The sequence below is a fragment of the Panicum hallii genome, chromosome 2 (assembly GCF_002211085.1).
Source record: "Panicum hallii strain FIL2 chromosome 2, PHallii_v3.1, whole genome shotgun sequence".
Classification (NCBI taxonomy): Eukaryota; Viridiplantae; Streptophyta; class Magnoliopsida; order Poales; family Poaceae; genus Panicum; species Panicum hallii.
Genome location: NC_038043.1, coordinates 7505814 through 7533541, shown reverse-complemented (window position 1 = coordinate 7533541; position 27728 = coordinate 7505814). Strand labels below are relative to the sequence as shown.

At 44.3% G+C, this 27728-nt stretch overlaps 1 protein-coding gene and 1 pseudogene across 1 annotated transcript; one reads left to right on the top strand and one right to left on the bottom strand.

Moving 5' to 3' along the window:
* The first annotated feature begins 543 nt into the window (after window positions 1-543).
* On the top strand, window positions 544-3699 carry LOC112880835 (annotated as a pseudogene).
* A 12449-nt stretch (window positions 3700-16148) lies between these two features.
* LOC112882716 (4-coumarate--CoA ligase-like 7) lies at window positions 16149-19672 on the bottom strand. Its single transcript, XM_025947842.1, has 5 exons — window positions 18635-19672; window positions 17261-17447; window positions 17029-17174; window positions 16846-16913; window positions 16149-16561 (listed from the first exon to the last, which is right to left on the bottom strand). Exons 1-5 carry the CDS (start codon window positions 19670-19672, stop codon window positions 16333-16335), a joined length of 1668 nt encoding a protein of 555 aa, XP_025803627.1. The 3' UTR covers window positions 16149-16332.
* Between the last annotated feature and the right edge of the window lie 8056 nt (window positions 19673-27728).

The window sequence follows — 27728 nt, the reverse complement described above, 5'->3', positions numbered from 1 at the left end:
AAAAAGATACGACAAATTAATTGAGCCAGATCTAAGAGCAGGACTTGGATGATTCATCCATAATACCATGACAGCAATTGCGGGAGGAATCTGCTAGCATCCATGGTTGAAGAAGTGATTGATTGCGACCATGCTAATGGATACACTTCAGAGGCAGGGCTTGACACGGGATGGGAGAATAGGAATGTTTGAATGTATTTGGTTTGGGATCAAGTGGGATGAGTTAGTTCTATCCTAAGTTGGATTCAACCTATTTCGTGTTTGGTTGGATGGGTCGAATCCGTTTCTAATTTTTATTTGGTTTGAGAGACTAAGAAGGCTAAGTTGTCAGCCGTCGCTCCTACCTGGCATCCTCTTTTTCCTTATTTTTTTTCTACTTTATCTTCTCCACGGTTCCACCGCCCGTCGTGCCACGACCGATCCGCCTCCGCTCACCTCCCCCCCCCCCCCGCGCCACCCACACCCGGTCCGGTCATGGCGGCACCTTTGTTTGCCCCTAGCCCACTGTGCTCGCCCATGCCTACGCCCGCGGATAGACTCGAGATGGCGCTCGACGGGTCGAAGTGGGTCAACCCTGAGCAAATGGACTGCGCACATGGTATACATATTCTAGGATAAGGGATGAGACATGGTCCACACGCTACACCAGTTGTAACTACTCGTATAGGAGTAGAACTAGTCGGAACAGAAGGAAACTATTTGAGTAGTACTCGGGTACGACTAGTAAGCTCGTATTTAGCTAGAATTTCTATGTAACTCTGTCCCCCTAGACTATATAAGAGTGGGCAAGAACCCCTTCCAAACATCACACCATCTAAGGCAATACAAACCACCACACAGGATATAGGGTATTACACTCTCGGCGGTCCGAACGTGTCTAAAGTTTCGTATCCCTTACACCTTCGGCAATACCCTACCTACAATCTACCACCTCGGAGTATACCTCAGTGAACTTGGAGGTTAAACACCAATAATATTCCTTCTCGGGTCCATCCCAACTCACATCAACTTCCATCCAAATGCGGGTTAACCTGGATTCGATCCGACCCAACCCCTTTGAACCTACAAACCAAAAACACTACTTGCAGATTTCAAATGCAGCGAGAAGGACAGAGCAACAACCAAGATTGCGCACAACTTAGCACAAGAAGCAAGGAAAATCACTGCATGTCCAAATTGCTTAATCGCTTGGGCCATACAATTCAATGCCAAGTATCACTGCATCAAATCTACTACTCTATGATGAAAACTCAATGACAACCATGTAAGATTGTATTGTAGCCCTCTGTTTTTAGCTAGTGATGAATTTAGGGAATTGACAAAAGAATTCCTACTGAAAGCCAAACAAAAAACATCACTGACTAATGCCCCAAAGTATTGTGACAAAACGACTCTGTCACGAGAATTCGGTTAGCCCTTGTGACTCTATTTTGAAAAAAATATTGCATGGATAAAGCAAGCGTGGTCTACTGATCAGCTTGGGGCTACTTGGCATTGTTCCCAATTGACGTTATTGTAATAGCACAAAATAAATCAAATATTAAAAGTGAGCTATTATTATTATAAAACATCTACAATTTTTTTGCCTTGGGGTTTCCACCTTGTTATGCATACAGCCCCTTGTTGTTCATAGAATAAACCAGTTTGCTAAAACGACAAAACAATGAATCCTCAGATCTTGTAGCGAAGTTCCTTGGGTACCATTATACTTGGGGAGAATTTGCGAAGGATTTTACAACACATTTGAGTGGAAGCTCAGTTAAGTTTGAATTTCCGGATATAAAACAAATGCCAGATATTTTCCTTAATCGTCATTCTTCTATCACGCGCGGGCGCGGCGCGCGACTCCTAGTCAGCGATCAGCAGGCGGACGAACTGGGCCCCCACACCGCAGGCTCGCGCGACCAGCTGCCTCTCTAATTTGTGCCCGCGCCAGGCTTACCAAGCTGCGTCATGATCTCAGCAATCTGAGGAAAGGTGGTTCCTGGTGCCTTCTATTCCCACATTACAATAAGAGGAGGTCACACTACAAGCAGTGTTGAAATGAAACCAAGTATATACAACAAGAGACATAGTGGTAAGGGGATCATGAAGTTGCATATATAAAAAGTGATGTATCCTTTTTATAAGGGTGCCTCAATAAGGAGGAGTTGATGGGTCTAGTCGTGTGGTCGGCTTTTACTTTTCCAATTAAGAAAAGGAATAGTCTCCGTGCAGCCTCTGTAAAAATTATACACCGAACCAACCATAACTAAAATTTTCGCCATAGGCTCGTAATTAAATTGGTAACAATATTTCTCCACCGCCCCCCCCGCCCCCCCCGGCCAAATAGAGTAGGTTGAGTATTACTTAATTTTGAAATGTTGTGAACTTCATATATTCTTGTGATTGCCGATATAAGAGAAGGACACGGAAAGATGCCTATCCATTACTTACATCATTTAGTATTACCTACTACTAATTCTATTTTCCATGAGAAGGTTTATGTAGTTTTTTTTATATATAGGGAATGTTTATATAGTTTAGTTAGGGCTATAGGACTCAAAACAAGTGCGGATTTGCATCCATGACAGTTTTATTTTCAAATTTAGCTACATGTTTGATGGTTAGTTTCAACTTTCAGCAAGGTATGTAGGTGGATTATTACTCCACTGACGCACGTGCTCTCCCTTACAAGACTTCAATGGTCTTCAGTGATCGAATAGCATTCATGGGCTTCAATGCTCGAATTCCAATCTTAAAGCGTGACAATCTTAATTTAGTTCACGGATATAAACATCTCTACTACTAAAAAAAATCTAAGCAGGACAAAATCACCCGTCGTGGTCTCCCTGGGTGCGACCCCCGCACAGCTCGATTTTTGTCCAGCAGCAACGGAACCTCGCCCGTCTGATCTGTCCAGGCTTTTTGTCTCCGATCAAGGTACGTGGCTGATGTCATTCTCATTGCTATTTTGATTGGCGCTAAACTGATGAGCAAGCCCCATGTAAAAGGAAGCATTCCATTGGAAGGATAATTAGCAAGGCAGGACTTAGTAATTTCAGATAGAAATCCACCTACAACATCGATGGTGAATTCACAGGTCAAATAGAATCAGTTGCAACCAGGTTTGAGATGAAGGGATCAAAGGAATCGGCCTTGCATGATAAGTTGCCAGCTATGTCCAAACCATCTGTTCTTTTATCACAAATGATGCGAGCTGTTCTTTATTCCTCTCTTCCTATTCTTGATCAAGGAAGGAACTGGATGTTGGTTTACAGGTTCAAAATATCTGTTTATTACCATCTTTACAATATACTCAATTTTCTGATGTCTATGTCCGCACTTATGTAGTACCTGGAGGCATGGAATATCTTTGTCTACTATATAGAAGGAGCAGGCTTTGTACTGGCTACTCACTTCTGTTATGCTACGTAATCTCATTGTTATATGTGATGTACTACTGTCACAGATAGTTGGGGATCGAAAGGAGCAGTTTTTGGTGGTTTGGTTGAGGCCCCATTACAACCTATCATAAAGAGGAAATATCAGGTTTGATACCCATGCTGCTGCTGATTTTTGGATGCCTATTTTACATTACACTAATTGTGCTTGTATCTATTCTTTCAAGGGACTAATGAATGCTTTGTGTTCACCAACGTAGAAGGCCATCCTGTTATCTTCCTAGAGTTTGTGTGCATGGTGGAGGCCAAGGAATAGGTGGTCGCCAACACACTGCACCTTTCGAGGCATGGAAAAAGAAGTTATGTGAGGCCAAGGTCTAAAAGCCATGGCTCAATTTCAAGGAGCTTCAGTACTTCGTCCTCAAAGGGGGTGCCAATTGCCAACACCTTCACCAAGGCCAACCTCGGCGCCAGGAAAGGTTCTTGCTCCCGATCATTAGACCATTCTATTACTTGAGTCAGCAACTGGGTGGTGAGTCCAAGGTATTTGTAGAAATTAAGTGTTAGTTGTTGGACATGTGCCATGTCTTTCTTCAAATCGAGAATGGTAAAACGTGAGACTGATAGAGTAGGAGGATTGGTACTGATCTGGTTTGGAATGATGAGTGCACACTATTTTGAATATCTGAATGAATCATGTTTGGTGGCCTCTGATACAGCACAACTGCCTCTACTTATTAGTTTATTTTACGTGTATAATACTAATTGGAACCCAAACTTTTGATAATAAATATCCACACATTCAGCTATTAAAATTTGAATTACAAATTATTTTATATTTCTAAAAATATTAGGAATATAGTGATGTATTGTGGTTACAAGTGGATGAGAGTTGAGATAAGAGCAGAAAAAATTCTAAAGATGTGATCGGCTTCAAGGTATAAATTTATTGATGCAACTTTATCTTTTCTTCTCAACACGGTAGGTTACTTTCACCTTGATTTTTGCTTGATAGAAAATACTAGCCTTTTCTTGGAACATAGAAATTCTAAAGCATTTACCATGTTGTCTACTTCTTAATACATCAAGTGAGGCCAACATTGTTAGAGTCCACTAGATTGTAGCCTTATCTGTTTCTCATGGTTTTGATTATTTCACTGTTTCTACAACAAGAATATTGATTATTGGTGCAACAGTTTTTGCTTTCTAGCAGGTAGCAGGAATGTCACACCCTAAAATATTTAATTTTAGGATGTGAGTATCGTTTAGAATGTGTTCATCAATCAATAGGATTTTTCAAGAATTTTCCAGATTTTTCTGGCATTTATTCTCTTTCTTCTTATAGATAAATTCATTTATTGGAAGGCTCTAAAATATTTTTCATGAACTCCAAGTATTTTTATTTAGACTCTCGTATCCCAAACTATCTTCAAGAAATGTTTCGGGAAATTTTCAAAACTTCAGGATATATTTTTTTGTGATTTAAAATATTTATCTAGAAATTTCTAGATTTATTTTAAGCTTGAAAATATGTTCTGAAAAATGAATTTGTTTTCTTTTCCTATCAAGCTGGACTCAACTCATTTTGGGGTCTAATCCACTCTAAATCCTAGAACCATGACATGCAAAAGCTTGAGCTCAAGCACCGCCCTGATCTTGTCGTTCGTTATTTTTCCATCGATAAAAAGTTAATCAAAAGCTTTCATTCGATGTACTGAACCAAACCCCCTTGTTTTCCCCTTTGTTGTTCCTTCCCGAAGTTTGTCGAAGCTAGTCGATAGCCTCTCACCGTCGATCACCTTCTTCCACCGAGTTGATGTTGTCAAAAGCTTTTCCGTGAGACGAGGAAGCTCCCAAAATCATTTTCCCATTTCTTCTTTTCTCTTTTCTTCTTTTCTCTCTATAGTTCCCAAATTTCTAGTCATAATCGGACCAAGCTGTTTTATCACTAGTCACTAATCGTCTATTTTCCTTTCTACTATCCACCACTCTAAGATGCCCCATTCGAGTTCCCTATTCTCTAATCCTTCTCCCTAATCAAATCACGCTCGAAACGGAGCCGTAGCTCAACTTTGGTGTTTTCCGATGATGGTCCAATATCGTAAGTGTTAGCTCTGGCGACCTACATTGCCGCTGCATGACCCTAGCCTAACTCACCAGCACCTAAACTGGATCCGACCTAGTTCGGCCACTACCATCCCATGCTCTCTTTTCCTTCCTCGACACGGCAGCTATTTCATGCTAAACTCAGCTTTCCTGTGAATGCATGCCAGGACTCGTCGATCGAGTCCGATCTGGCCACACATGCCCGACTTCATCGTATTCTTGTATGTCACCTGCAGACCGAGCTAGCTGTTTGCCATATGCCTTTTTGGTTTCATTCGAGACTGGATGGCCCATATTGTTTTCCTCTGTGTGCGTCACGCAAGCTCAGCAATCTGCGCCGTATAAAAAGTTTTAGTATGCCCCATCTATCTTTTGTTCGTGCTGTCGAACGAGCCATTCAATTTTAGCTAGCTTTTTTCTCTTATCGGCCCACACCCTTACTTATCTTCATCTAACCCAACCATGCCCGCACCTCCCAGCCCGGGTCAGCCTCGGTACTGCCTGCATCTCATCTGTATCGCTGCCTGGAACCACCACTGCGTGCCACACCAAGCCAGGGCGGTCCCTCCCTATAAAAGGCAAAGCCCTGCTGGCCAAGCGCCCTACCCTACGACCGTCTCTTCCCCCTCGCACCCCCTGCACCGCCTTTCTCTGTGTGCCCTAGCCCCTGTGCGCCCCTGCATCGCCTCCCTGCTCCGCTCCCCCTTCTGGGCGTGGCTCTCTCCTGAGCCCGTGCGCCACCACCAGAGTGCCGCCGCCCCTGCTTTTGCGTGCCACGCAGGTCACCGTCGCCAGGGGAGTAGAAACCGATGATGCCTGCTGCATCCTGCCTCCCTGCGATCCCCCTGCACCGCGCGTCCCTGCCGTGCGGGACCCTCTCCTGCATCGCCCTTGTGCCGTCACCCAGGAACTCGCCAAGCAGAACAAAACGCTGCCCTGATCATTCTCCTCGGAACAGACCACCGGCACCTCCGTCCCGATCAAATTCCGGCCACCACGGTGGTCCTCCACCATGGGTAATTGGTAAAACGGATTCCCCGTGACCTCCTCTCTCTATTCCCCCACTCCCCGCACTCTCTCGTGCCCTAAACCGTCCGAATTTTGGCCAGTAGCGAGCTCCATTCAGCCAGCCATGGAGGTGCTTGTGGATTTGCAGATTAGTCATGAAGCAACATGCAATTTTCTGTAGTTTTCTTGTGTCTTGCAAAATCTGCAGAAAATCCTAGATCTATTGCATCTTTTCAACCCAGCCCCATCTTTGATCTTTTCAGATCTAACCCTTGCCTTTGCTGAATTTGCGAGCTCAGTTTTCTGTGCCTTGCAAAAATCAGCAGCTAGCCCCTAAAGTTTATGATTAATTGCGACTAGGTCCCTAAAATCTTGTTTATTTCGTAGATTCCATGTTTTGGATACTTTTGATCCGTTCTTTTTCGTTAGCTTTCTAAAATCCTAAGCTATCGTTTAGCAGCGTTGTTGTATATAGTTTCTATTTTTAAAATTAAATATAGATTTAGTTTGATTAATGTCCTTTCATCTAGCTTTTCTAATTAAAATCTAATTAGATCTATACTCTAATTTTTATAATTAATGTATATCAACTCAAATGTGTTTGTAATTTCATTTATTTAGTTCAACACGAATCATAAAAGCTATGCGCTTAGATGTTCTCACAAGTCTTCTTTCTAATTAATTGTTTAATTGGTATAATTCATACATGGACAATTTTAAATAAAATTAGACTATGTTCTACTCTATTTTTATAATGCAAAATATAAATTTTGGATGTTTCTTTCAAATATCTTTTACATTTGTTTTATAAATAAAATAAATGAAGCTTATAGTTCTTCTGTATTCTTTCATAATATATAAATATTTCAATAGTTGTTTCTTTTCAACTCTAGCTCCGTTTCCCGTGCTTCTTGCGTTTCCGTGATCGTAACTTTGAGCCCTCTTCTTTAGTACACTCTTTTAAAGCTTTTGTTTTATTTGATGTATCTGTTCTTAGTTGTTTTTTGTTTGTTGTTATGCTTGGGCCCGATACTCGTGTGACGTTAGAAGGTGCGCGATCCAAGAGTTTTAAAGATTAAAAGTTTCAAGAACAAGAATTGAAGACTCTAAACAGCTATTCTTTGAAAGAAAGATAAGTATTAGCGTCACCGGGTTGAACAAGAATTTTTTTATGCATGCATATGTCTTAATTTTGATGGATCCTAATTAAGGATATCCTAACCTTTATGATTATTCGTTGTCAACCTGGGGTTTATCTTTTTGTTGGGTAGCTTTTGCTTAGTTGTTATAACTGGTTCCGGTTTGGGAATAACTTATAACCATGATTACAACAATGGTGACGCTACACCTATTTTATCCATGTTTATGCTCTTTGTGTTGTTAATCACAAGATCATATGTTTAATCGGACTATGGAGAACCACCTAGAAAATTAGTGCAACCATAATACTATATAGCTCTGGTCTTGACTAATTAATTAGAGACTCGAGCTTATGATAATTTTACTGAAAGGGCAAGAGGGGTTGCCTTGACGGGTATAGCTCGGTCCTCTTGAGGCTTTGATATGTGGTCCTTGGCTAAGACACTATCTCACTAGGGACAGTTATGATCGCCTTAACTTGAAACCTTAGCGGATTATCATAAGTTAGGGAATCTTTGTGATGGTCTCGTAGTGAATCTCTTGCCACTCACCTTGGAAATGTTTAAGAGGCTAGCTACCTCGAGCAAATTGGAAGATACGAATTGTGGGTAAAGTGTACAACCTCTGCAGAGTGAAAACTGACATATCAGCCATACTCACGGTTAAGAGCGGTTTGGACCCTCACATGATTAATGAACTTAAAGATAAATTAAATTGTGGACCATGTTTATGATTATCGTTATGCTTCTGCTATACCTATCATATTTCTTTTAATGTGGGTTGGTATATATTTATACATTAGTAATCAGGTGCTAATAAAATTTGACCAACTAAAATTGCTTATCGCAGTAAGCCAGTCAGTCTTTCCTTACTTTTGGCTTTAATGTCATATAACTCCCAATACTTGCTGAATACCAAGCATAAGTGTATTTACGCTTGTTATAATTGTTGTTCAGAAGAGAAAGTTGATGTGAAGTCTCTTAAAGATGATGCTGAGTTCCAGGCCTACGCAACCCCCGATCGATTGCTTGTGAAGTTTGAAGACTTCATTTCCAGGATAAGCTGTATAACTCTGATAATCTTTTATAGTCTTTTAGTTATCTTTTCGTGATACTATTGCTGATTATTCACTGATGAAATCACTATATGTATAGAACTTGATCCTAGCATACATATAGTTATGCATTCAGTTTCATCCTTAAAACCAGGTGTGACAAGGAATAACAGTTTTAGCCTTTTTTATGAGCATCTTACTTTTTGCGTTTGTATTCACTATGATATGATCATCAGGTGTTTCGCATGATTTTTTTGAAATATATGTTATGTTATTCAGATTTTGTTTGACCGTAGCAACACATAGGCACGGATCTAGTATAATAATACAAGAGGTGCATTAGCATTCATGGAATGAGTTATCAAGTGCATGAGTTATGAACATAAATACAAGTAGCAGCTGAGTGCACATCATGATAGATAGAATTTGTTGAGGTTATATAAGAATCAATTTGTAGTATCTCCTCAAGTCTTGTAACTTCATATATACCATGTGACAAGCTCAATGGAATACATCAAATTCCATGTAATCTACACTTCGTACATGGTATTACAAGTTTAATTAGGGTTTTTGGATCCCGAGCCGAAACTTCTGCTGCCAACCGTTCCCCCCTATCGATCTCCATCTGCTGCCCTCGTCATTAGGCAGCACCAGATCAGAATATGTTGGCTGTGATTTATGTCTAATGCTGTCCAATTACTTCGACCGTATAGTAGGACGGGGCACTTTTTGTGAGACTGGATTGGCAGGTTTGAGACCAACAGATGCAGGTCTCTCTATAGATGCTCCTCTTTATTGCGTTAAAAAAAATACAACTCCCACGGCAAGTACGAGCATTTTTGCGAGTTATAATTATTTTTCAAGCCATGGTGACTCAATGACATTAGTCTTTTTTGCTTGGCTTTCTTAACTGCAGTAGAAAATCAAAGAATAATACAAGTTTGACTGAACGTTTGCCTTCTAATAAGAATTGCTCCGGTAGACCCTTTTCAATAACCCACACGAATCTCACAGCATACGTAAAACTAATTAAGCCATCTTATTATTCAGTTTGCCCCTGGTATCTAGGCCTGGCCCTGCCCTGTCCAGTCCAGTCCAGTCCGTCCGAACAAAGCTCTGACGATCTACTCGATGAACTGGGCTCCGACAGTCTAATCGACGGTTGTTTTTTCGGCTGTTCCTCCGTTTGGTTCGCTGCAGTTCATTCCTGCTACTGCTGTGCCAGCACCTAGCTCCTCCGATTCACTCGGTGACGGCGGCGTCCTCGGCTCCTCTTCGATGGCAGTATGCCAGAGGCATCGTCTCTGGTTGCAGGTTGACCGCTCAATGCGCTCCAAACTAAACGACTTTCCGTGACCATTGGGTACACCAGTCAGTGTAAGCATCTAGATAATTTGATGAAGGATTAGTCCGCCTCTATCCTTGAGCAGCGCGATGTCCCTACCAACACAACTGGCACGATGGTTACTGTCGCATGGTCGGGCGTGCGAGCTCAGATCAGCCACCTGCGCCCTTCGCCATGAAATGAATCAGGGCACTTGATCCAAACGGAAGGGGTCGCGACGTAGCACTAGTTGGGCTGGACTAATTAAAGGCCTGTTTGGTATCCTGCCTAAGGCGGCACAACTTGCCTAACCTTAGTCGTCCAAATTGAAGAACTAACCTTAGGCAGAAAAGTTAGGCAAACTGTGGCACCTTAGGCAGGATACCAAACAGGCCTTAATATATTATGGCTTAACTAATTAAGTATGCTAACCATCTGTCATGAACTTGTGTACTTTTTTTACTTATTAGTGCTTTTGTTTATCACTTATCGGTGTTGAATATTATAACAAACATCATTGCTAAACATGAGCACGGACGGGAGTATCTGCGGGGATGACCTCTAGCAAACAACATTTTGTAACCCCAATACTGGAAGCCTGTGACAGAACACGAGAGAACCCTGAAAAACTTGCAATCAACACAGTGTTAGTGTAGGATTCGCAAAGAAGTGTAAAACTGTCCGGAATACAGTATGTACGCACGGTAAATAAATAGGATGTCTTGGGTCCAATGGCATTATTATTAAAGAAACACAATTATTCAGGGTCCTCTTTTTGCCATACCATGGAAAGTTGTAGTAGTAGCAGGTACATAAACATTCCATTCAAAGATGAATAATGGAACTTACCAGCTTCAAGTATATTCACCATGGTTCCTCTGTTTATTTCCACTGCTTATATATAAAGCATCGGCACCATGCCAAAGTATATAATAGTTGCAGACACACATGCTTGAGTGGCTCATTGTTGCCTACGATCAACTCTATACACCATGATAGTTGGTTACATGTGACATCGGAATGGGATGCATAGAAGGAATATACAAGAAGCTATCATGGGAAAATGGACCAAATGCGGGGTGAATGGCAGCATCCGCAAGAGGTAGTACTGGATCATTTGCTCAACGGCCTGGCAACTTGTCATCAATTCGGGGAGAGTTCTGCTGCCGGGCCAAGGGTTGGTCTAGCATTCTATGCTCGGGAGAAGTTTATTGTGGTTATTGCCCTTGATTCGACCGACCAATCTGAGCGGTACGATCAGGGGATGCTTGATCGCCTGCTGTCACCATTTGCAATTGACATTTGCAGTCCCAGATTTTGAGGAATTACCCTGACCACAAGCTGCGCCCAATTCCTGTGTCATTAGCAGCACATAAACAGCCATAGATCTTGATTAACCTAACACATGATGAATCTTGTAATGCGGAAAATGAAATGGTAGATCAATATACCATTGTTAGCCATGGCCATGGATGTAGAGGTAGATCTTGTCGGTGTAGATGTTGATGCAGGGTAGTGACAACCTTCAGGGTGCCACCGGCACTTAGACGGGAGCTCGTGCTTCTGCACTCCTCCAGCGTTCTTAGTGATTGGTGTTTAGTTGGCTTCACGAATTAGATTTTTCCCGTGTGAATGGGTATCCAACCCTCTTATTTTATAAGCGTTGTGGGGGCAGGGCCAAGCTCTAGATGGAAATTTGATGCACTAGTACTACAGAATAGGTCTTTAATCTTTGACATTAGTCTTGGCCGGCGTCAGACCCGGTAGTAGTGACTAAAAATTGGGGGGGGGGGACATTAGTTCCAGTTGGAGTGTCCAACCAGAACTAAAGGGTCACTATTTAGTCCCGGTTGGTGCTATCAACCCAGACTAAAGAAGCCTCCACGGGTTAGTTTAAAAGTAATGCATCCTAACTAGAGTCACATGTGCTGTGTAGGTGGGGTGGCAAGGAAGCTATGCGTGAGGCAAAAGATTTTAGGTTCGGAACAGTTTTGAGTGCAGAGTAATTTTTTTCTTGCATAGATCCTTTAGTCCCAAGTGCGGGAACCAGAACTAATAATCTGGCTTTTTAGTCCGGATTCCTAGTCCCGGTTCCATAAGCGGGACTACGAACCGGGACTACAAAATCCGGGACTAAAGGGGTTAGGAATCAGGAACTAGCCTATTATGTACTAGTGATGGTGGGCCTGTCAATCACTGCCACAACCTTTCCTAATACACGATTGGGTGGTAAACGTGCCTTTAATTTCCTTTTTTGCATTAACTTTCTTTAACAGTGAAGCTCACCTTCCTAATATTTCCAGCAAACATCCGCCCGTCGATTCCTAGGTCAATATGTGCTTCGGCCCTGTTTGTTTCCACTTTCGTGGAGCTCGCTTTCCAGTGAAGCAAGATTCTGTGATAAGCTAGTTGTCTGGAGAATCGGCTGTCTAGATAAGCTGTGTATTTGGCAATACTGATTATTTTGAGCAGATTTTCTGGGTTGAGTGGTAAAGTATCTAAAGTGCCCCTGAGGTTGATGATATCTCATTTTTTTACTCATTTTTTTTTACTGAATACGAGCAGAGGTCAATAATTCTTATTCTTTTTGTGTATATTGACTACATAATTATATTACAATTATATCAAATATATGTTAAGATCACGGATATACCAAAATACAGACCAATATTGATTTCTAAATTCCGAGTATATTAAATAATGGATAAAACTAAATCACTAAACCATAGTGGTAGCGATGGCATCACGCAATGCACCCATATCCATGTCATCTACGAAAGCACTCCCATCATCTGTTGTAATTTGAGTTGGATGAGGACTATCATCTTGGACATCTGATTCAAAATGCATAACCTACAACAACCCATTTATATAGCAAAACATGCAAAACAATCCATCTATGTAGTAAAACTAGTCAATCATCCACTTCTTGAAAGTAATAGCAAGGGAGGGAGGGATACTTACAGCTCTAAATGCCAAAGGGGGGGGGGAGGGGGGGGGGCAGCGGCGCACAACAATGCAGCAGGCGGTGCTGCTCTATAGTCGGCGGGAGGGCAGGGGCCGTGGCGCGGATCCTAGAGCATCACGGCAGCGGGAGCATGCAGGGGCAGCGGGACAGGGCAAGGGAGGTGCAGGGAGAGACCAGGGCGGCGGGACAGGGCAGGGGCAGCGCAGGGAGAGGGCACGGGCTGCAGCAGGGGCGGGAGAGGGCAGGGGTGGTGGCAGCGCGGATCTGGGGGAGCAACGGCAGGGGTGACGCAATTCAGGGCGAGTGGGGCACAACAACAAGAGAGGCGACGATGTGCTGATCTTTGGAGGGGATGGCAGGCGACAGGTGTGGAGGGATGTGGTGGCCGAGCTCCGGCACGCCTCGCCGGCGCACGAGAAGGAGGCGGCGTAGGGAGGGGGGGGGGTGGGGATTGGGACTAAGGGAGAGGTAGCGGAGGGCACATGAGGGAAAAGAGGCTCGCTTACCAAATACGCGAATTTGGGAGCGCGTTGGGAAAAATCGTCCCTCACATTATTTCTAGAATTCCCAGTTAATCGGCTTCCCTAAGAATCAATAAATAATGGGTGCGTTTGGATGGGATTTTGACTTATTTCCATCGGTAAGCAGCTTGCAATCGTATCCAGGACCCTGCACATGTAGTGCATCACCTGACGACCGCCGAAACAACAGCCGCACATGTAGTGCTCCAGGACCCTGCCAAAGATCGCGTGCACTTCCTCAATTTCTAACTCTCCATCCGGCAATTTCTGCCCATGCACACACCTAGATTTCGCAGCACTCGTACTTTTCCCGAGGAGTGATGGCCGCGGTGCCACCCACGACCCGGTCAAACAGTGCCCATTGTGATGCTCAACTTGAAAACCCCTTTGCCTCCTCTTTTCATTTTTGTGTTTTTCATCAAAATCCATCATTCATAGTCTGTTCTATATTTACTCCAATGATGTTCCGCCCAAGCACAACAGTACATGTATAGCACCACCGGGTGGGTCGCTGTTGGCTTGCAGTGGAGGAAGAAGATGACGATACAACCTTTGGATCCAAAACCGACGGCCTAGATCAATAGATCAGATAGAGACCATACCCCTTTTGTAGACCTGGTGCACCATCGACTATATTCACCCATGGTCCACGGACTCCGTAGACCGAGACTAACAGTCCGAGCTGGGCCTCCTGTGTTGCCCTTGCCGCCTCGCGCCTTGATTCCGCAATTCCGCGAGCCCTCCTCCGCCTCCGGCCCCTCCTCTCCCATTGCCACATCACACCAAGCGAGCTCGTCCACCCCCCTCCCGCCCCTAAACGCGATACAGGCCACACTCTACCGGCAGCGGCTTCAGCCTCCTCTGAATGTTTTGCTTATCCCGTGAGATGGACGCGCCGCCGCGCTCTCTCATGTCTTCGGGCGCCATGTCCGTCCACGCCATGCTCGTCCACCCCAAATTGAGAAATTGATTTCAATGTGGCATTAAATTCTGGAGGTCAAAGAGCATTATTAGAAGATATTGATATGAATCTGGAACTAAAAGAAGTGGATGCTGAATTTCCTATCGGTAATATTTTCTTTTGAAGTATCAGCAGAGAGCACTGTACCATTATCTGATTCCTGTTATGTTGAATGTTTCTAAAATATGAGTAGAGAGCAAGTCTATCAGTAGGCTTCTTTTTTCATCCCAAAGCATTCATTTCTTTCCGAATAGTAGTCATGTGATGGAAGTAGAAGCAATACTATTTGATTTATTTTGGTTATTAATAGTACTATATGGATAGAAACCACATTTTCAATCTACCGGTACGTTTTTACCTGAACGATTTAAGCAAGTTCAATGTTCAGAACCTGATTAAGCTAACCATTGCTAACTCATTAGGCAAAATTATTAGTATGATAGACATACTAGTATGCTTGATCACCTTCAATTTTCAGTATGCCATATTCTGATCTGAGTATCTGACATACCGCCCCTCCGAGATTTGATAATGATGGAAGGACAAAGACACCTTGTTTTGCAGATCAGCTGTGTTGCTGCCTAGGTACATGAGGCTTCGATGCAGATTGACATTTTTAAGTATGTTTCTTTGTCCCCTTTTTTTCATTTGCCTCATTGCTGACTGCATTTATGTGAAGCTTAATTGACATTTGCATAGCCTGATTGGAATTATGATTATCCATGTAGCAGAGAAAAACTCTATTGACATTTCTCAATTTTGGATCACACTACCTTGCAGGTTAACTCTATTGTAAATGCCATACAGATAAAAACTAAGGCCCTGTTTAGTTCCCACCTAGGAAACGTAAAAAAGCTGTAAACGCAAAATTTTCGAAGGAATCTTACTAATTTGAAGTACTAAATGAAGTCTATTTACAAAACTTTTTGCATGGATGGGCTGTAAATCGCGAGACGAATCTAATGAACCTACTTAATCCATGATTTGCAACAGTGATACTACAGTAACCATCCGCTAATTATTGCTTAATCATAGATTAATTAGCATCATTAGATTCGTCTCGCGATTTACAACCCATCCATGCAAAAAGTTTTATAAATAGACTTCATTTAGTACTTCAAATTGGTAAGATTCCTTTACGCAAATTTTTTTTGCATTTACACCTGCCGAACTAAACAGGGCCTAAATCAAAGAAGTTGCAACGGATCATTTTGCATAGGAACCGTGTAAATGGTTGTCCTGCAAAAGCTCCGTTAAACTAGAAGTTTCTAGAGGGTTGGAGAAATATTGCTGATAGTTCAATAGGGAAAAACATAAACTTGGTATTTGTACTGAGAAGGAAAATGTTGGACCCCTCGAATAGATTTATGGTTTGCACTGATCTATTCACCCCACCCCCCCCCCCTCCCCGCCCTAAATCAGTTTATCTACGAATGACATGCTAAGTTTACTATGTTCACATCGTATGGGAGCTTGATTTTACTTCTTTAAACTCATGTATAATTGCTATAATTTTGATCATATTATATGATATATGATTTTGAAAAATAATTGTTTAAGCTCTCCAATAATTCTGCAGCTGGATATAATTATCTTTCTGGTTGAGGCGAGGAGCAAACAAAGAGATAAGTAACTGCATGTAGCTGGATAGCTGGTGATAACATTAGTAGAGAAGAAGATAGGTTTGGGAAGAAACATGAGCCTCATAAGTTTAGTTGGCCGCTGTGTTTCTCGTATTAAAGCGATATTGATTTTTATACTCCGTAGCGATGCACAGGCACATATCTAGTTTATCTTTACACGCAATGTTGTACCGCATCTCTATCTCTCATACACGCATGCACACCCAAGTTTTTTTTAAAAAAATTCACAACCTAGAGACAGCGCTGTACTGCACATAGTTCGCCAACTGCCTTCTCAGTATCTTTCCTGCTGGAGATTTTGGTATGGAGTCGACAAACAGAACCTTGCGGATCTTCTTATACGGGGCTACCCGCTTCGCAACATGGTCCATGATTTGGGCCTCGGTGACCTTGCTTCCTGGTTGCCTCACGACAAGCGCTACCGGTATCTGCCCTGCCTCCTCATGCGGATACCTGCAAATGCAGTGAAGCTATCATTCCTGCCAAGAACTCTGCACATGACAATTGAGCAGTCGGAGCACTACATGCACTTGTGTGTCTGCTATAGCCTAGCCGGCAATCTTTGTTCTACTATGTGAAGTTGCATTCGAAGTCTAAAACACATGGAGCAGAAAAGATGAAAAAGATTAATAAGACAAGATTGATTTAGAGTATCTGCAATTGTATGGTTCGTAGATCATAGAAGCAGTTGGCAATAACAGCCAGACTGCGAATGAGGTGTTCTCTAGTGGACTCACGCCATGACTGCAGCATCGACAACTCCTGGCAACGTTTGCAGGATGAGCTCCAGCTCCGCAGGTGGAACCTGCAGCGTTTGACACACCGGGGCAAATGATCGATCAGCCTCTGAAGACTCTAGCTAGCTTGGCATTTGTTCGTCTGATATCTGAAACTAAGAGTAACCAAACCAACCCCCAAACCTGATAGCCCTTGTACTTGATGAGCTCCTTGAGCCTATCCACCACGAACAGGAACCCGTCCTGATCGATGTAGCAAAGGTCCCCTGTCTTGAGCCAGCCTTGAGAGTCGAAAGCGCTGGCGTTCGCCTCGTCGTCTCCGACGTATCCTGCAAAGGTTGAGCTCATAAACATTGCAAAAATCTGGACTCAAGTTCATATATATGAAGAGCAGCAGGCATCCGAGTCTGGTTACCGGTCATGACGGCGGGCCCTCTCACCAACAGCTCCCCTTTCTGCCCGACGGCCAGGGGCTCGCCGGTTACGTGGTCCATGACCTTCACCTCCACGTTCTCCGAGACACGGCCGGCGGAGCCGACGCGGTTGCACTCTTCCGGACCGATCATCAGTGATATGCCACCGGCCTCAGTTGAACCGTAGCCCTGAAATTCATGATTCAGTCGGAGAGGAAAACTGCATGGTAGCATTTCTGATACAAGGACTCGCGAATTCCTTTGAGATGGAAGAAATGCACAAGGCAAGATCCGTTGGAGTTTGGAATCCTGCTTAGGGGGCTGTTTGGATCCTCTCATTTTGGAGGAATTGAAATCTACTGGACTATTTGACTTAGAATTTAACTTACTACTACTTTTTAAAGTTTAGATATAAACCTATCCTAAATTCATAGGATGTGAGATAGAAATTGATTCTACGAACCACCAAACTATGTTTGTATTCCATAACTTATAGCACGCTCTTTAGCTCATTTCTTTATAGTAAAAATATATCATATAAATATCTCCCTCACATGGCCAACAATAATATACAAATATATTCTGTATATTATCGTATTAGTTTAATAAATTTGTGTCTAAATTATGATTATTAGAATGAAATTCAATTCTAAAATTCCAAAGGGCTCCTCGACTTACTTGCAGCGCTCATCGACGCGCCCGTGACCAAGCCAGCCGCTACCGGAGCCGGCCGGCGGCGCGACCGGGCACACACCAACTAATAATTCCAACTAATAATGCAGCTAGTAAGCGTTGTCATGGTCATACAAGTCGATTTCAGTATAACTCTATGATTTCGCAAGCTGAATAATCTGCTACAGCTAGGCGTTCAAAGTGTGGTATGCTATTTAAATCCCTGGCTGCTGCGTTCGTAAGTGAACTAATCTTCTTTTCTAGGATGATGCTTTAGGTACAGGAAAACATTCACCAGCTACTTGTATTGTTCGGCGGAAGCAGACACTAGTGACGTTGACCATGTGGCCGGTTCAAAATTGACCATGCTACAACCTTTATAGTATTTAATGAATTGTTTTGCTGATTTTGAGTTTTTTCTCCCCTCCAATTATGATCTGACCTTGATTTGTTCGGTCTGAAATTGTGAAATGGAGATGCGTTCGTTCTAAGCTGGTAACTCAATTTTTGGTAGGTTTACTGGAGATCCAAGATTTGCAGAAGACGAGCAAATTTTCAATTTCTGGTTTGCAAATCGAATAATCGAGGTGACTACCACAACGATGCTCACAATAATTTGAGGTAATTTTGTCAGAAAACATATATACTAGTATATACGGAAAAGATAACTGATGGTAACAGAAGACAGTGAGAAGAAAACTTGCCATGCAGAGATCCACGTTGGGGAACCGTCGCCGAAACCTCTCCGCTGCCGTTGTCGGCAGCGGCGCGCCGCCGCATACCACCCGCTCCAGGGCCTCCAGGATGCACGGCTCCTTCGCCATGGCCATCACCACCGGCGGCGACGCGGTCATCTCGGTGACCGCCCACCTCTCCGCTGCCTCCACCACCCCTCTCACGCCGCGCCGCGCCACCGCGTCGGTCACCAGCACCGTCGTTTGCCCCAGCGCCACGGCCTTGAGCGCGAAGTAGAACCCCAGGGAGTGGAACATGGGCGCGCCCAGGAGCATCCGGCTGTCGCGACGACCATGCCTCGGCTTCGGGGCCAGAGCGTGGGACCCCGCCGCCATCGCGATGAAGTTTCGGTGCGACAGCGCCGCCGCCTTCACCCGCCCGGTCGTGCCTGACGAGTACTGGATCGCGGCCGTCTCCGATTGGCGCACCGCCACCGTTTTCTCCCCGCGGCCTTCGCTGCGCAGGAAGGAGCGGAATTGATCGGAATCGAGGAGGACGGTGGGGAGGCCAGCCGGCAGCTTGGCGGCTGTCGACGACACGGCGAAGGCGACGGACGCCTCGGACAGCGCGACGAGGCGGGCGACCTCCGCGGCGGTGAGCGCCGGGTTGGCCGGCGACACGACGGCGCCGATCGAGAGCAGCGCCAAGTAGAGCACCGGGACGTCCAGCCGCGCCGGCGCGAGCACGAACGCGACGTCGCCGCGGCGGAGCCCGAGCCGCGAGCGCAGGGCCCCCGCTAGCGCGCGCACCTGGGACCGGAGCGCCGGGAACGACACGGCCTCGCCGGTGGCGGCGTCGAGGAGGGCCGGGTGCGCAGGGGGCGGGGACGGCAGGAGCGAGAACGCGAACGCCGTGAACGAGAGCGGGGCGTCCTTGGGTGGCAGTGGCACGGGCGGCCGCAGGCTGCGGAACGTCCTGGTCGCCTCGCAGTAGCCGCTGCGGCCGTCCACGCCGCCGGGAGCAGCGATGCAGGCGTCGGCGCTGGCCGCGGGCGCCGAAGTGGCCATTTCCTCTCGGCACTCACTCGTGACTGAGCGGACTTTTTTTTTTCGAGGGACTCGTGACCAGATTTTGGCACAATGCCTTGTCGGGTGGCTTCTTCGGTTTTTATAGAAACGATGTGGTCACTTGGTAAGGCTACGGTCATCAGTGGCGCAGGCTACGGTGCAAGTGTACAAGCTAGCGGGAGTTAGTCCGAAGTAGGTGACAGCTGGCTTGCAACGGACCATGGCGGCTAATTCTGCATGGCAGTGGTTGACTCGGTATGGGACATCGTCGTTAACGACGGCGCTGACGGTGATGATGGGATTCCTCCGATGATCTTGTGTCTAGACGACGCGGTGCTGTTGGTATATAAGTGGGGTTGTGGAGTGCTTGGTGGTGTCGCTGCCCCTACCACACCAACCTAACTGTTTGAGACGTGTTGAGTTCGGCAGATGTGTTGAGTTCGGCGTGTGTTGATAAATCTCGGTATGTATCAAACACCTTGATCTCGCCACCAAGATTCTTCCGTTTTCTTCATTACTTATATAAAGCATCAGCACCACGACACACAAGGTGTAGCACGTATAGTACTAGCACACACATGCATCCGTGAGGTATATATTGTTGCGGCCTAAAGGTAACTCACCAGACCATGATAGTCGTCGGCATGGTGTAGCATGAAAATGAGCGGTTACTGAACGAGCGGTTACACGAGCAGCGGGGTTTCGGAGGGTCTGCTGGCGTCGCTACTCCTACCCGAGTTCGGCGTATGTTGATAATCTAATTTAATGTAGTAAAGTTTTTCTTAATTTTTTTCTTTTAACTTGCTAGGATTTTTCTTAGTTATTTTTTCTTTAGTTCCTCTTCTTTATCTGGTTATTATCTAATTAATGGTCTTCCAGAGATATAATTTTATTTTTTCTGCTATATCAATAAAAAATGTACAGATCGTGTGGCATCCGTTCCAAAAGTGTACAAGCCGGCAGCCAGAGACGCGTGCAGAGTGGTGCTCCGTATTTGGTAGGTGAGGTGTCCCATGAATACGGTGAACAAAATCATGAAATGATTTACCAATTATGGCTTCATGTTTGGTAGGTGCGTGGACGATATACTAGAAGATTGCGATCCTATTTTCTATGGCTGTACGAAAGCAAGATAAGCAAGCATGAGCTAATGAAGATTTGACAAGGCTAATTATTTCAATTAGTCCTTTAATAAGGGTGATTCTTTTTTGCATACTTGGACTATCTGGCTCGGCCTCCTCTGCCAGCCCATCTTGCATTAAGGCCCCTTGCTCACTCACACACACACACGCATCCGTGAGGTAACTCACCAGAGTGCCAGACCATGACAGTCGTCGGCATGGTGTAGCATGGGAATGAGCGGTTACTGAAAGAAGGATCCGCAGAGCTGAAATTGTAAGCATTTGGCAGATTTTTTTTGCCGGATCATGTGCCGAACAGCCTAAAATTTCCTCTAGCATCACGTAAACAGCATTAGACTATTAGCGTACTAGCACACACTCATTTTTTTTTTCCTGCGATCGATTAATGAGATCAGTATAGACGTCTCCATGTCGTCGAGCCATGCAGCCTGCAGGGGATGGGATGCATCATCGGAAGATACAAGAAGCTGCAATGGAATCAAGGACAAACTTGAGGTTAGAACCTTGCTGTCATGGAAATTATGGAAGTCGCTAACATTTTTTATGGATAAAATGAAACATGTTTTTGAGATAAGTATGACTATGTCAGATCACTGGCCACAATAAAAAGGTAACAATATTTTATAAATTGAAATTATAAGTTTGACCGTATATATAGCACGCCAGATAAACTAGATACAAAGTCCTATAGTGTTTATCGTTTATATTCTTGTTGCAAGTGTTCATTGTACAAATTTTTTATTGAATAAAGTGAAACTTTTTTATATAATTATGAATAAATTACCATGCAAGATCATTGTCCACAATATAAAGGTAATTATATTAAAGAATTAAATTCAAAGTGTTGGGCATATAAAATGCCAAATAAAATATACGAAGTGATATTTTAAAATGAAGTTGTAAGTGGTCATCTTATGTCAAGAGAAAATAACAAAATTATGCACCGTTTATATATTTAGTAGGTCTGGTGCAACATTAAAATAGACATATGTATCATGGTATCTAGCCCGCACAATTGTGTGGACAATTATTTTAGTTTCTTTAAAAGACAAATAAGAAATTATTGTTTTTTAGGAATCCAGATATGAGATTGCATTAGTGCAAATATTGTTGTGCAGCTTTAGCCAACGTACACGCCCAAAACCATCAAGCCTGACCAAATGAGAGGAGACTAAAAAGACTCCATAGCAAACTCCAGATATGATACATTTCTATGTTAAACGGGACCCAGTAGGTTCAAATAATGCCTTCGTGGCAGTACTGCTGCTATATTGTAGCTTTTGTTTTACATATATAGTGGAGATTGTTTTTAGATAAAGGATTAACCCAGCCTCAATATCCATCTTGTGGATATATACGGCCAAAAGTTACAAGAAAACTCTAAACCTTAGGGATTTCAAAAACCAAGAAAGAAATCAATAAAATAAAGAAAAAAGCTAGAAGACTAAGCTTCAATTTTCTTCTCCGTTCTGCTTCAACCTTGTAATATCTTCACGCAACATCAATCTATCACATCTTTCATCTGCTTAGAAATTAAACTTGATATCCGTATCATCTATTGCTTGCCACATCTTTTCACGTCAATCTCCGCCTAGCGCATGGGTGTGAGGAAAGGTCGACATTGCCTCCAGGAAGGGAGTGGCAACACGAGGTGTCACCAATGTCAACGCCAACGTAATGCTGGACAAAAATTCTCTCAAATGGTTTCCCATTGCACCTGATGACACTACGGACCTGTAGAAAGCGCATCGGCAAAACCTCCAAAAAGGAAATCGGCACAAGAAGCCTCTCTATTGCCGGCCGGCGTGAGACCGGATAAAGATTTCTCCATGCGCTCCCTAGAGCCAACTCGGCGTGCCTGCGCCCACTAGAAGCGCCAGCCGGCGGTCTGCCTCCAAGGCTAAGCCTCCACCATGAGCTGTAGTTACGGTTGCACCACCCATCCCGCCATCACGCCGGCTCCATGGGCGAGGCCAGAACCGGCCTCACTGGCCCTAGAATCGACGCCGCCTCCCCCGGAATGGGGCGCCAGCAGGCATGCCGCAACCGCTTAGCAGTCGCAAGGGCGCACGGCACAGGGAGGGGAATGGCAGCGAGGTAACGCGACGAGGCAGGGTCACGTCCGCCGCGGCCACCGTAAAGCCACAGCCACCGACGCAGCCTGTAGGGGGTGGCCGCCAACGCAGCCCATAGGGGGTGGCCGCCGACGCGCCGCCTCTTGCATGCGCGATGCAGCCTCTACGCGACCACCACCGTCCGCCATCGCCTCGCCTTCTCCCACGGGCTGAGGCTGACGGCGCCGCCATTGCACGCCGCCAAGATCCAAGAGGAGCGTTCGATTCGAGCAAAATCACCCCGCCGCCGTCCTCCTAGCTACCGCATGGGCTTTCGGCGGCCAGCTCCGGCAACGGTGAGACGGGAGAGGTGAGGAAGAGGGGGTGGCGGCGCTAGGGTTTACAGGAAGGAGGCGAGATGGGAGGCGGACAATTTTTGATGTGTAAAAGGAAGGAAGGGGTGGCCCCGCGCCGCCCTCCTCGCAGCTCCCCAGACTTCCGGCGGGCAACTCCGACGGCGGAGGAGGCAAGGAGAGGTGCAGCCATGGGTGGGGTGGGGGTCGGGGGAGCCGCCCAGCTTGAGCGACGCGGGGGCCGGATCGCTAACAATATTTAGAATCCTGCATATACAGTGGAGATGCAAATGCTTACATACAAATATGCACCCGTCTCTATAAAGGCACGCATCCACACTCTATATCAAAATGTGACAACTGTGGTAGCACTTTGCCTCCAAATGACTTATTATCCAATGACAAGTGAAAAAGACTTACTGCCACATTTAGTATATCCACCTTTTTGCCTCCAGCTTATATAAAGCACTATTGCTGCACAATCGAAGAACATTACAGTACTAAGCTAGCGCGCGCATACACACACACAAAAAAGAATATACACCACAGACCTTATTATGTCTTCTGTGTCGTGCCATGCATGAGAATGGGATGCATCAACGAAAGAAACATGTCGTGAGCAAAAGAAGGGCCAGAGATCAAGTTAACAATTCCATCCTGTGGATATGGTACTGACACAAGAAATATAAGCCAGGCAACAAAGTCAGTACTGCATGCTCCATTGATACGGGCAGGATGCCGAGTAATAATCACACTACTCAGGAAGCTGTGACCTCCTTTTGTTGTTGGATGAATTCTACTGGCTGGAAAGCGTGCAGTTGCTGATGAATAGGGATATGGTTTATTTCTTCAGTTGGATGCTCGACTGGGTATTGAAATTTAGAGCCGTAAAAAGAAAGGAAAATTCTGGTTTGACTTGCTAGTCTGATAAAAAGCAACTACATATGAAGAATTTTACTATCTGTGGGTATATGAGAAATTATTCTACATGCATGAACATCCGATCCTGATATCTCTAATATTATAAAAATAAGATATTGATGAGACCACCAGATGCGCTCTACAATCAGATTATGAGCTAAGGACGGAACGGATTCAGTTAATCACCAAGATTTTGTCCTCGGGAAAATGTATCCAGATCAAGGAATAATCAACTCCAAATCCATGTCATCGGTGCTTTGTCGCGTGTCTATATCAGTATGTGGAACAGCCAACTTTCATATAGAATTACCTTACCGTCCTAGATAGGCTGGTGACTTTCCCGTAGAATTTGTTGAACTTGTCAATTTGTGCATTCGCACTAGCTAGATGCTCCATCTGTACCAGAATGTTTGGAGCACAGTTTAATTGGGATTGTTTAATCACCTTCAACCGATGCTGGCTGTCGTGAAGTTTCTTTTTTCTTTTTTTGTGGAGCTGTCTGCATAAATTACCACCATAAATATGTCTTCTGAAACATGAAAATGCCCTAATCTTGTGAAGTTGACTGTCACAAATTATCGCCTGAAAAAAAAGTTAATTGCAGTTAGACGCCATGAAATTTAAATTTTCACGGTGTTAGAAATGCGAGGATTGTTGCTTGATGGTTGACCATCGTGAGTCAATTTTGTGGAGGTATTCATAGTTTTCGTGACTGACTTTCACCCTAACGAATCTCTGTTCTATGGTAGCGAGGGTGGAAGATTGTGTGATACCCTGATAGTTCTCACTTGGCTGATGCGTCTAACCCAAAACCACTGGTATGATTCAGGCCTCCGTGAGCTCATCTATGAGCGAAAGGTGTATGCAAGGTTCAGCGGGCGGCGCCTGAGGTGCTCTAATATGCCTTGACTCCCCTTCTGTGAGACTGTGACACCCTCCCTAAGGGCCAAAATGGTACATGATAGTAAATGTCACTCCGATCCCACAGTCCTAGCTAGGCACCTGGTTGCGGACGACGGTACTGTTTGGTCCGTGTTGGCATGGATGAGCGCGACTCACGGCAAGGAGAGATCGAAGGAAGCCATGGGACGGATGAGGTTGCTGGGTCTGGACATCAGGTGAGGACATCAGGTGACATTTTGGGTCCAGGCGCTGTTCTGCGCTCTCCTTCGGCCAAAGTTGCCCCGATGTGCAAGAGAATTTCGCCCATAGCACATTTAGTTTTGGGCCACGGCCGCAGTGCCCCTAGGCACATATACCCACCTCTACAAGGAAGGGCCACCCAACGTGTAATAAATTAATACCATCATGCAAAAATGGAAATCCCTTTTCCTCAGTTCATGTAGGCTGCAACCTCAGGTATCACATTAGTATAAAGTTCAGGTCGGTGTTTTGCAAGATCCCTTTAAAGTGGCATGGAGACTCATTGGCATTCCACCAAACGGAAACGAGCAAAGGGATGGATGAAAATCTTGATTCATATTCTTTTGCAGTGAGTTTTCCCCTTGAGGCTGTGAAAAGAAAGATAATGTCAGTTTAGTTCACATAGCTGCTCCACCACCCTTTGCAGAGCAAAGCCCCAGAACCACATCGACTTGACGATATTATTAGGCCTTTTGTGGCAAGGCTTTCATAACAGCTATGAGAAGATGAAAAACTTATATAGCAACATCTATTGGCCGGGCACTGGCAATACGTGGGCCGTGCCATATTAAGCAGAGGAAGAAGCCATGGAAAACGAAACCACCTATATATATACGGCTACACATACAGCTACATCAATCATTTGGATACCTTAACAAGAGGAAGCCAGGGTGATATGCCCTTTTATTTTATAACAGCAATAGGTCAGAATTGGAACTTGGTAGTTGTTGCACTCTCCTTTTTCCATCTCGACCACACGAGTGGTTGTCCTTACGGTTTACATGTGCCATGGACATTAATGGACACGAGCACGAAACCCTGCCAGATTCCACCTTCAGGTATGGATACTCGCTCGCTCCCGTATCCAGTCTTGCAGCTCAGCGATCAGTGGTCATGGCTTGTATATGGTAGTGTAGTTGTGTGTAGAATCGGAGCTATGTAGTATTATCCGACAAGAATACAGGGTCGGGGATGTTGTCGTTGGAGCCAAGGTAGCATTGTATTGCCGAGAGGAAGAAATATGGGAACTCGTAGATACGCTATCAACACTCCAGTTGATGCAGTTCCGGGTGCCTCCTATTCCCAGCGGATGCACTCCCGGTCTGCATCACAGTGCATACATCCAAGCCCAACTAGCAGTGGCTTAGTAGTCAGTTCTGCTTTGGACTTTTGTCACCGGACAGGGTTCTTATTAGCTTTCTGGTTGGTTCTTTTTATGGGGGTCTTGTCAATACTAGCGCCTCCCCTTTTTTTTTTGAAAAAAATACCATTTTAATTTCAAGAATAATAATGCATGCGAGGTTGGTGGGTGCAGTTGTGCATTTGGCTGTATGGCTGTTCCGTGGATGACAAACCTCAGCTTTCGTGTGATTCAATCCACCATCACTAGCCACTTGATTTTTAGGTCCTACCATATATGTTGAATCACGCATCAAGTTTAGCTAGTGGTTTGCTAAGCCTAGTTCCGATATACAATATCATAAGCATTTATCGTAGGATTACAATTTTTTTGCTGATGTGGTATGGAATTAAAGAGGAAATTCAACATCTCGTATGCTGTAGTGTACCCTAAAATACATGTTTATTCCACCATAGTCAGAAAATCTAGTGAGCACCCATAATTATATTTATAATAAATAAATTAAGCGAGAGTTTTGAATAAGATGTGCAGTTAACACTAGAGTTTCGATTCAAGACGAGAATAAAAAATTTAAGCGATATTAGAAAGCCAAAATCCAGATTCATTATTCACCACAAATGCACTACAACAACAGATGAAATAACTTGTGTTAAGATTTCAACTAAACACATATTGAAAAAAAACATAGTGCTGCGATGCAAAAGGAAAAACTATGAACATGGATGACGAAACATATGAAGTTAACAAAATTTGATCACAACACAATACAGCTTACGGAGTATCTATTTGTGTATTGTGTTGGAAAATGAACAAAGATGATTAATTTGATTATTAGCTGTGGGTTATAAATTTATCCACAAACTTCTAATGCTTATGTCTCCAAAGATTTAGGTCGTGCAGGATCACTTATTGATGGGTTAGTTGACGTAATTTGTCTAGGGAGCTTGTAAAAGCCATAGAAGTCAATGCAATGCCTGTCCTTTTATAAGTTGTACCTACTTTCAGCAGGGGCTTCATTCTCATTATAAGATTTGACATAATCAAATTTGATCACATGGCACTGGAGCTATAAAGAGTGAGGTGGAGCTGTTTCATATCTTGATCAAACTAGGTGTGCACATTTTTTTAAAAAAATTAGATGCTGTTTTACACTGGTGACTGGTGTTGGGATAAAAGTTTCATTTCATCTTGTAATTCTCCATTCCCATGAGTCACAGATTAAATGCTGTGTCCACCTATGAAACAACATCATGATACTTCGCTTTGGGGAGGATTGTTTCATCATCAACTCAACAATACTCC

Excerpts from the sequence above, each read along its gene's own strand:
- LOC112882716 (XM_025947842.1), bottom strand. The coding sequence starts at position 19,672 with ATGGCCACTTCGGCGCCCGCGGCCAGCGCCGACGCCTGCATCGCTGCT. Across the intron at positions 17,448-18,634 it reads CCAACGTGGATCTCTGCATG|GGCTACGGTTCAACTGAGGC; the intron begins GCAAGTTTTCTT and ends CATGAATTTCAG. Across the intron at positions 16,914-17,028 it reads TCAAGTACAAGGGCTATCAG|GTTCCACCTGCGGAGCTGGA; the intron begins GTTTGGGGGTTG and ends CAAACGCTGCAG.